This window comes from Cricetulus griseus, assembly GCF_003668045.3.
Source record: "Cricetulus griseus strain 17A/GY chromosome 1 unlocalized genomic scaffold, alternate assembly CriGri-PICRH-1.0 chr1_1, whole genome shotgun sequence".
Lineage (NCBI taxonomy): Eukaryota > Metazoa > Chordata > Mammalia > Rodentia > Cricetidae > Cricetulus > Cricetulus griseus.
The window spans coordinates 39045715-39056113 of NW_023276807.1; the positions used below are offsets into that span (position 1 = coordinate 39045715).

Genomic DNA, 10399 nt, shown 5'->3' on the forward strand with positions numbered 1-10399 from the left:
CCGAGTGAAAATACACTTGGCCGCATGTGCTTGTGCACGCGCGCGCGGGCTTCTCAGTGTACCGCCGAGCCAAGTCCTCGCTGGCGTTTGATGCTTAATTGATTCGTGGTTCGACCCCAGAGAACACTCTCTTTAAGGTGGTTTCGGGGGACAGTCCTGCAAGCTTCTCCCTAAACCGAAACGGAAGGCGCTCGAGGAGGGGGAGCAGACCCTGCCAGGCACCCTGGCGCTGGGGAAGGGGGCCGCACGCGAGGCGGGGACTCGGCGTTTAAAAAGCCCAGGGAGGGCACAGGGCGGTGCGCCTACCTCCGCGGTCAGCCCCGGTGCTCCGTGAGGCCGGCAGCGGCGGGAGGTGAGCCGCCACGGCCGCGGGGCGCTCGGCGGGAAGCCGCCGCGCATGCCCGGAGCCGCGCCCGCTGCACCCTGGGTCGCCTTAGTTCCCGCAGGCCTCACTCGGCCAGCGGCGCCCAGGGGCCGCTCGCTGTCTTGGAGGGCTCGCGAGGGAGGCGCTGGATCCGCCAGATGGAGGCCAGGTCGGTACCACGGGGTCGAGCGAGCCGGGCCGGCTCTCCCTTATCCCCGTGGGGTCCAGAAAGGCGAACCCGATGGCCTGGCCTCCCGGGGGCAACCGTCAGACTCCGGGCGAAGGGCTAGGCTCAGCCATGCGGCCCCTTTAAGAGGGGGCGGGGCGCAGCCTGCCGTTTGGCCACCCTCCGCACCCTCCCCCCCACCCCAGGCAAGAGTTGACAGACCAATCGCCCGGGTGGCGCAGGGAAGGCGGGAGAATGCGAACCCTTCGGTAGGGCGATAGGGGCGGGGCCCCAGCCTTATTAGGAGTGAGTGCTGCGCAGGCGCAGATGCGGCCGCTGCCGAAGGGGCGGGGGCAAGTCCACTGAGACTCCGACAGGCACCGAGGCTGATAGCGCGGAGAGAGGGCAGCGAGGGACTTGTCACGGGGATCTGGGCGACCGGGCAGCCCTGGTAGTGTCTGGCGACTCCCGGGGGGACAGCCAGTGTCACCGCTCGGGAGCCCGGCGCCGTCGGCCGCGGGGAACCCCGCTGCTCTCTCCCAGCGAGGGAGGGGGCCGGAGGGAGCCCCGGTCTCGCCCCGCCCCTGGGCTTGTTACCGCGGGGGCGGGGAGTGAGGGTTTCTTCTGGGGGGAGTGGAGATCGGGGGACTCGGCGGTGCCCTCTCGAGCGGCGGCCGTGTCCCCGCGGCGCCGGGCTGCCGAGCGGAGGCGCGGCGGCCGTGGCTGTTGCATGTGTGGCTGCTGGATGCGGAGGCGGCGCGGCGGCGGCGGCGAGGAGCAGCAGCGGCGGCAGGATGTTAGGGCAGCAGCAGCAGCTGTACTCGTCGGCCGCGCTCCTGACCGGAGAGCGGAGCCGGCTGCTCACCTGCTACGTGCAGGACTACCTGGAGTGTGTGGAGTCGCTGCCCCACGACATGCAGAGGAACGTGTCGGTGCTGCGGGAGCTGGACAACAAATACCAAGGTACTTTCTCTCTCTCCGGTGACAGTGCCCGTGAAGTGCGGCGAGCGATCTGGTTGGTGTGTGGGACCCGGAGACGGTGGGGGAGCACTGCAGACCGGCCTGGCGGCCCTCCCCTGTCCCGGCTGCGGCTGACTAGGACTTCCGAGGGCCGCCCGTCAGCCCCCGCTGCAGCCCAGGCGGCTGGCTGCAGCTGCCGCCGCCGCGGACGGGAATCAGCCATTTTAAGCGAGCATTTGTTCCGGTGCCCGCCGGCTGGCTGCCGCACGCTGTCCTGCCCCGGGCTGGCGAATGTGCAGTAGGGCGCGGGCTGGGCTGGGTGCTGGGCCTTCTGGCCCCTGCCCGCTGGGCCCCCTCCCTCCCTCTGCGAGCAGATGCATTGGAACGTGCGGGGGGAGGGGGCGAGAGGACGGAGAAGCTGGACTTGGGAGACGGCCTCCCCCCTCCGGCTCCCGGCGTGGCGCGGGACAGGGACAGTCTGTGCTTCCCTCTCGCCCCGGGGAAAGTTCCGGGCCGCCCGGTGCCTCAGCCCTTCCTCAGCTCCTGCCAAATGGTTAAAGGGGGAGGGGTCCCCCGCAGGGCCGGGCTGAGAGGGTGTGCGTGTGTCTGTATGTGTGTACGTATATGTGTGTGTGTCTGTGTGTGTGTGGGTCTGTGTGTGTGGCGGGGAGGGCCCCGGTCCCGGTCTAGGGGCGGGGCCTGCAGGTGTGACGTCGTATGGGCGGGGCGCGCGCTCCCGCGGGCCTCGGCCACGGCGGGCTGCTCGGAGGGGCCTGGGTGGACTGAACTGACTGCCCGCGGGGGACCCGCTGGGCGGGGCCCTAGACGGTCCTGGGCGGAGTCGGTGTTGGGGTGGTGATATTTCAAATCTCTCCTACCCAGTGAATCAAGGCGCGGGCACTGCTGTGGGACTGTCGCTGACCCTGGCTCAGCGTAGGTTCCGGGCTGTGTGTCACTTCCGGACCTCTGGAGGAAGTGGGTTCGTTGGCTGGGCAACCACCTGGCGTCCCTGCACCCTTGGGTTCCTCCTCCACCAAGTTTAAACGAGTTGAAAAGCTTTCCCCCCCCCCCCCCTGTTGTTTGTCATCAAAGAAACTAGAGCAGAGAATCATCTTTAGGGACTGTCGTACCTTTCTGCTGCTAGGACAGGAGAAATTTAAATGGGGAGGGATAGGTTCTTCCTTTAGTAATCCCGAGTCAAGAAACAGCGTGGATCTAATGTGGACTGTGAAAGCAACTTGTAGCCATTCTTTCCAGACATGTCACCAAGCCTGTAACTAATCCTGTAGTTCACTTCATGGTGACATTGTTTTAACATGTTGGAACACTTAGGTGTCTCAACCTACAATTTTGTTTTTTGAGTCTCTGGTAAGACTAATTCTGTTGGGAGAAAAATGTATTGTTTCTACAGTATTCCAGTATCTTCACCAGTTTCAACATATGAGGTAAAAAAAAAATCACTTTTATAGATAAAATTTACAGCGCTAAAGTATCATATTGAGTTAATTGTGTGGAGAGTATTTCAAAGCTGTCTACTTCAAGAACACAACTGTTTTCAGATTGTGTGACTCCTCTCATTTAAGGGATTGAATTCAGAGCTCACACAATAGGTAGAGGGTTTACCACTATCCTAGTGTCCACCCTTCCTCCCACCCTTTAAGAAAATGAGCATCATCCTGGTTTTTGTTTTTGTTTTTTTCTTCTGCAGACATGGGGGCATACATGAATGGCAGTCTAGCAATGGGACACATGCTTTAAGAATTCTGTGCCAAAATTTGTAGTTTTCCTTATATTAACACTGTATTCTGTAAAGGCACAAAAAAATGAGGCTAATTAGCTTGATAATGACATTTTTTGACAGGGAAGTCTTTGACCCCAGTAATCTATAATTGTCATAAATTGCTCCGATGACATGAGTAGGAGACCTTACAATACTGAAATGTCCATATAAGCCGTTGGCTCCATTATGATTGTGGCTGATTCCAAGATTAATATAAACATAGTGGCCTAGCTTCTGCTCTATGCACATAATTGCCAAGCTCAACTTCAGTTTTATTTTGTTAGAAGCTTTATATATTTTCATGTTCACCTGGTTCAGATTTTATTTTCACTGATTCTTAAGTATTTGCTAATATGGGAGTCAGTGCTAATATAACGGAGCTTAGGGAGGGAGGCAATGAAATTGCTTCCTCACCTATGTGAGTGAGTCTTTCAGGAATTACTGAACAGTCCATTAAGTAGAGAAATAAAGAAAAACAATTGAATTAAATATTCATTGCAGGATATGGTTACTAGAAAACTTTTATGGTCTCTGTAGCATTTTATTCATAATTTCCTAGGAAAATAGCAACCTTTGAGCTAAAATGTATTATGTAATTCTAAGTGCCTTTCATACGGTATGTGAAAAGTTCTCTAAGATCAGATGTAGTTTTGGCAGTTTCATATAAATGTGATAGCATTCTCATGGGTTTGCTCTGTATAGTTTTTTTTTGATTGTTTGTTTTTAAGTGCTCGCCATTAAACCTAGGTTCTCACACATGGCAAGCAGTCTGCTATTGAATTATCCGATATCTTGATTCAGGAGCTCACTGAGTTACCTAGGCTAGCCTTGAACTTGTGATACTCCACCTAACTTTCTCAAGTAGCTAGGATTACCAGTCACTGGGCCCAGCAATATGAAAAAAGAAAAATTTCTATCCCATAATATGGGCCTGAGTAAATGGTAATTTCTTTTTTCCTCACTGTATAATTAAGGTGTCCTTAAAGCATAAATACTTATCTTATTACAGTGTCAGTGTGCAAGTATGACATAAGGAACAGCTAACCTGATCATGAGATCCAGAATATTTGAAATCAAGTTTATGCTTTTATAATTTTTAAATTACTTTGCATCTAGCAAGGAAATATCTACTGTCTTCTTTTTGTGTGGTGGGGTAAGAAAACTGGGCTTTTAGGAAATCCACTTATATGCCTGCTTGAGCAAAACAGGGTAGATTTGAATTTTGTTCGGAAATGTGATATGCACAAGACAACAGGAAGGCTCAGTTGGTAAAGGTGCTGACAGCCAAGCTTGATGACCCGAGTTCAATCCCTGGAATTCACATGGTGGAAGGAGAGAACTGACTCCCACAAATTCTCCTCTGACCTCCTTGATGAGTGTTGTGGCATGAATGAGTGCTGATGGACACACACACACACACAATGCAATTTCCAGGGAGGAGGGAATCCACAAATTATTTGCTAATTATTTGTTTGGGTTGCCTGATTTCAGACAGCCACTGTATGCATTTTATTTATTTAATATTTCTGCTCTTTATAGTAGTAATTGGAACATAAAACGATCATGTGGAATGTAATGGAAATAACAATGGTATGCTGTGTAGTATTAGAAATTAGAGTTAATGTATATTTACCTCCTTAATTATACAGTGAGGGAAAAAAGAAATTACCATTTACTCAGGCCCATATTATGGGATAGAAATTTTTCTTTTTTCATCTTGCTGGGCCCAGCAAGGCACATTTCTTTGATATAAGCATTGTACCTTATAAGGGTAAGAAATAGAACAGATTTGAATAAAACTAAACTTAATTAGATTTTTGGTGACATGTGAAATTGGACATTCTGGTGACTCAGCCATTGCCTGATTTAAAAGTGTCCAACTTTTTATACAATTGCATTAGCAGCTTCCACAAGCGTAGAATCAACTGCTGAGTTAGATATGAAGGGAGAATGATCCAGTGCTGACTTTACTGTAATGGTGAAGTGGCTTGCTCAGCGGATGCCAGGAATGGCAGATCTACTTTGGAAATAGTTTTGATTTTCAGAATTCCCCCTGTTATGCTAAAATAAAAGAGCCATTAAAACTAAGATTACAGGAAGCTGAGAGATGCTGATGTATGCCTTTAAAAGAGTGTTCAAGTGGGGGGGGGAGAGCATGAAAATTAAGGTCATGTCTGTCTCTCTGGAGTCATGTAACAAGTAACTGATTGAGCTGTAAGCCCTGTAAGCACACAGGTGGGTAAAAGTCTGTGGCCGAGTCCCAGAACCACCTCAAGTTTTATGACTGGAATTCAGCATGTACATTTTGTATATAGAGTTAGTTGATTTAATGTTCAGCTAAAGCATAGGCAATAAGGAACTCAACAAATTCTAAATTAGCATGTAATAGTCTTACATAATATTTTGGTTATTAATTTACTCTGTGTGTGTGTGTGTGTGTGTGTGTTTTCTGTGAAGGTCAGAGATTGATGTCCCACATCTTCCTTTATCGATTTCCACCTTGTTTTTTGAGACAGGATCTCTCACTTAAACTTGCTGGTTGAGCTAGATTGCCTCTGACCAACAAACCCCAGGGACTCTCTGCATCCCCAGCACTGAGGTTACAGATGCACACAGCCACACTGCCTTTTATTTGGTGTCAGGAATAAACTAGGTCCTTGTGATTACGTGGCAAGTACTTTACAGACTAGCCATTTCCCTATTCCCCCTTACCTTATTTATTTAGTTTTGGGTTTTTGTTGTTGTTGTTGTTTTGTTTTTTGTTTTTCGACACGGTTTCTCTGTGGCTTTGGAGGCTTGTCCTGGAATTAGCTCTTGTAGACCAGGCTGGTCTCGAACTCAGAGATCTGCCTGCCTTTGCCTCCCAAGTACTGGGACTAAAGGCACCACCGTCCAGTCCCCCTTAACTTTTTTAAATAAAAATAAATAATATTAATGTTTATGTTCTTGGTAGTTTACTTCTAATTACCTTTGTCATAGCTTCTATTGCTGTGATAAAACATCATGACCAAAAGCAACTAGGAAAGAAAAGGGTTTATTGAAGCTTATCAGCTGAGGTTATAGGCCTTGTGTGGGGAAAGTCAGGACAGGAACTCAAGGCAGGGACTGGAGACAAGAACTAGAGCATAAGCCATGCTGCTTCCTGGCTTGCTCTTCGTGGCTCGCCAGCAGCTCAGAACTACCTGGCCAGGGTTGGAACTGTGTACAGTGAGCTAGGCTCTCTTTACATCAGTCATCATTCAGGAAATCCAGTGTTGTCAGGGCTGTCGAGGTGGCTCAGTGGTTAAGAGCACTGACTGTTCTTCCAGAGGATCTGGGTTCAATTCCCAGCACCCATATGGCAGCTCACAAGACACCTTCATACATACAGGCAAAACACCGATGCACATATATACATATATACCCAACCCAAATTGAGGTTGTCAGGCCTGGTAGCAAGCTCCTTTACCTGTTGAACCATTTGCCTTTAAGTACACTTTCATATTAATGATGTAGAATTTGTTTGGAAGTAGTGTTTTTAATGTATACATACTATCAAATGTGGTTTCCTGCTTTAATTCTCCTTTTCCCCCTTTTTTAGAAACTTTAAAGGAAATTGATGATGTCTATGAAAAATATAAGAAAGAAGACGATTCAAACCAGAAAAAACGCCTACAGCAACATCTGCAGAGAGCGTTAATCAATAGCCAAGAATTGGGAGATGAAAAAATTCAGATTGTCACGCAAATGCTCGAATTGGTGGAAAATCGGGCAAGACAAATGGAGCTTCACTCACAGTGTTTCCAAGATCCTGCTGAAAGTGACCGAGCTGCAGACAAAGCAAAGATGGATTCTAGTCAACCGGAAAGATCTAGAAGACCTCGAAGACAGCGCACCAGTGAGAGCCGTGACTTATGTCACATGACAAATGGAATTGAAGACTGTGATGATCAGCCACCAAAAGAAAAGAAATCCAAATCTGCTAAGAAAAAGAAACGCTCCAAGGCCAAGCAGGAAAGGGAAGCCTCACCTGTTGAGTTTGCAATAGATCCCAATGAACCAACTTACTGTTTATGTAACCAAGTGTCTTACGGGGAAATGATAGGCTGTGACAATGAACAGTGTCCCATTGAATGGTTTCACTTTTCATGTGTTTCACTCACCTACAAACCAAAGGGGAAGTGGTATTGCCCAAAGTGCAGGGGAGACAATGAGAAAACAATGGACAAAAGTACTGAAAAGACAAAAAAGGAGAGAAGATCGAGGTAGTGAAGGCCATCTGTGTTTTAAAAGGGTTGTTTGTCTTTTATATAACTGGTTTACTTTCAGAAAATGTTTTAGGGTAAATGCATAAGACTATGCAATAATTTTTAATCATTAGTATTAATGGTGTATTAAAAGTTCTTGTACTTTGTCTGTGACCTTAATTTTCTGCACTGAATTACCAAATATTTTAAGCCAGGTAGTCTTGAGGGCACCTGAGGAAAGGAGCAGGAAACAGGGAGAGAGTGGTATGAACGAACTTCAAGCAGCTTCCCAAACCACGCCTATTTCATTTGCACCTCAAGCTCCCATGTTGTTTTGTGGGGTAAACACAAAAGTTTTACTAACATCTTAGTTCTGTGTGCTTAAAATTTTTATGTATTGTTGGAGTTCTTTGTGTCAAATTATCTTGGTAATTTCAAATATGAACACTATCCTGTTTAGAGATTCTTACTGGCCCCATGTATTTATACACTTGTTAAATCTCTAGTCTTCCAGAAATTCTGGGAACTAGAGAGAAGAGTTACTTGTGATTCCATGTGGAATAATGCACTCTTACTGGAGTATTTGCTGCTGTATTTCCTTGGTAGCTTTTGACAACTGTCAATTGTAGCATCTGTAAATGCCATTGCTTTTTCAGAACAGATGCACTTCATCTAGTGCTGATAAGAGACTTGCTTTGTTTTGATTGGGACAGGTAAGGCTAGTTAGAATACCAAAACACTGCCATTGGCTGGCTCGCACTGGCAAGATTTGGAGTATTTAGCATCATGGTTCAGGTTGAACAATTTAAAGATGGTGTCTTGATATTTTCCTTGTGACCCACTGCTGGGACATGTAGCCACAGACCTGTCAGTGGGAAAAGGGCATATATGAGTCTTTAAACATCGCCTTTTCTGTCAAACAGTTATTTTAAATAGTTTCCCTGGGGGCTAGAGTTTGTTTCTATCCCAATGAGTAATTATACATTATTTTAAATAACTATATTTACCTTAACCTCTGGTATTGGTGCTGTTTGGTGTTTTCATGTCTATTGAACTAATTTCATTCTAACAATACAATTGATAATGTATTTGTAAATTGAACCTTCTGGGATTTTGACATTTTAAGGGCAAGCATTTTGATGGATATATGTCCTTGCATTGGAGCAGTTTTTGATTATGGGGGGCAGCAGATGGACCTGTTCTATAAACTTATGTGCAGCATACTTCTTAGTCACCACTTCTTTCTAATCTAATCTTGATTCTTTTTGGTTAACATGTGAAAAATCCTGTCTGCTTGTTTGGAAAAACAAGCTGTCTGTGTGACTTGTAGGCACTTCATTTCACCTTATCGGAACATCAGGTCACTCACCTGTAAGATGAGTTGGCAGAAATGTCTTCAAGGCTCTTTTGAAATCTTGGTGTTGTAGTGTGGTAAAAGATTTTAATAATGCAACGGCTTGCTTTTCTCTTTCATGAATGTCCTCCACCCTGAGATATAAAGACAGTTTAAGGTTAGAGGTTGGTAAAAGAACATTATTTTATTTCCATCCCAAGGGTGTGTTGCATGGTGACTATTACCAGTTGATGACCTTCTTTTCTTTTCTTTTTTTTGTTTTTTGTTTTTTTTTCAGACAGGGTTTCTCTGTGTAGCTTTGTAGACCAGGCTGGCCTCAAACTCACAGAGATCCGCCTGCCTCTGCCTCCCGAGTGCTGGGATTAAAGGTGTGTGCCACCAACGCCCGGCCTGATCTTATTTCTTAAGCAAGAAATGTGAGCAGAATGATGAAGAATGTATTTTTAACTTTGTTGAGTTGTAAAGAAACCCATTTTCCTCTTGAGAATACAGCTATTTAACTAACACCGTTCACATGATCATTATGAACAAAGCTCTGGGGTTCATGAATATGGAGAATTCATCACTCTTTCATAAATTTGCCTCACCTTTTGGGAGAAAAAAACAAAATCCACAACATTTTAATACAGGCATCCATATTTTCGTGAGGCTTTGACAGGTAGATGAACCTGGAATGTCTTGTCTTTCAGACCTATTGTTTGAAACATATTTTATGAATTAACTTGTTTTCTGTACCATGTGGGGAATAGAAGTCATAAACTTGCATAGCATTATGATTAGGATTTCTTTGTTAAATTTTATTTCTTATGCTATCTCATATCACTGTTATACTGTGTGACAGAGATTCCCAAACTTTCCTCAGGTTTGAATTACCTCAGTAAGTTTGAAAGCATCTGGTACCTGGGCCCGAACCACAGCAGTTGTGATAGAAAATTCATTTGGAGTGTGACTTAAGCACTGGACTCTTGTAAAAGGTCCCCATTCCTAACGTATAGAAAAGTTTTGAAACACTGCCCCATTTTGACAGTTTCAGCCTATTGAAAACTCCTGGAGATTGTCGACATTCAGGTTTCATAGCTCCAAAGCTACCACCACCGGTAGTTGAGAGCTGCTCTCTGTACCAGGGGTACCTTGGGTGTTTTCACCTTGTTGGGATAAGCAAAGAAAGACTTTCTCCTTCTCATAGACTGCACATTCTAGCGGAAGGGTCAGTTACCTGATCTAGAACATCAGGTCATGGAAAAAGAAAGGGTGAGTGTCGGATGCAGTGAGTTAGGAAGGCCCTCTAAGGCAGTTGTCAGACCTCAAGACAGGAATAAAGATTCGAGGAGGCCAAGGATCTTTGGGGGCAGTATGATAAGCTTGAGGAAAGAGATAGAAAATGAAGGCTTTGGAAATCATGGTGGGCAGTTTGGGAAGGCATTTAAAGACTGAGCCGAACTCTGATTTGTATTTAAGGATCGGTCTAGCTGTCGTTACGGAGTCTGTAGGCCCCTATGGAAGTGGGTTAGAAAATGCAGAAGTTATTTTCCTCCCAGGTGGCAGTTTA

At 46.5% G+C, this 10399-nt stretch overlaps 1 protein-coding gene across 1 annotated transcript; it reads left to right on the forward strand.

Moving 5' to 3' along the window:
* Window positions 1-1186: 1186 nt before the first annotated feature.
* Ing2 (inhibitor of growth family member 2) lies at window positions 1187-8719 on the forward strand. The gene is made up of 2 exons (XM_027391068.2): window positions 1187-1493; window positions 6851-8719. The coding sequence occupies exons 1-2, from the start codon at window positions 1325-1327 to the stop codon at window positions 7516-7518; spliced, it is 837 nt and encodes a 278-aa protein (XP_027246869.1). The 5' UTR covers window positions 1187-1324; the 3' UTR covers window positions 7519-8719.
* The last annotated feature ends 1680 nt before the right edge of the window (window positions 8720-10399 follow it).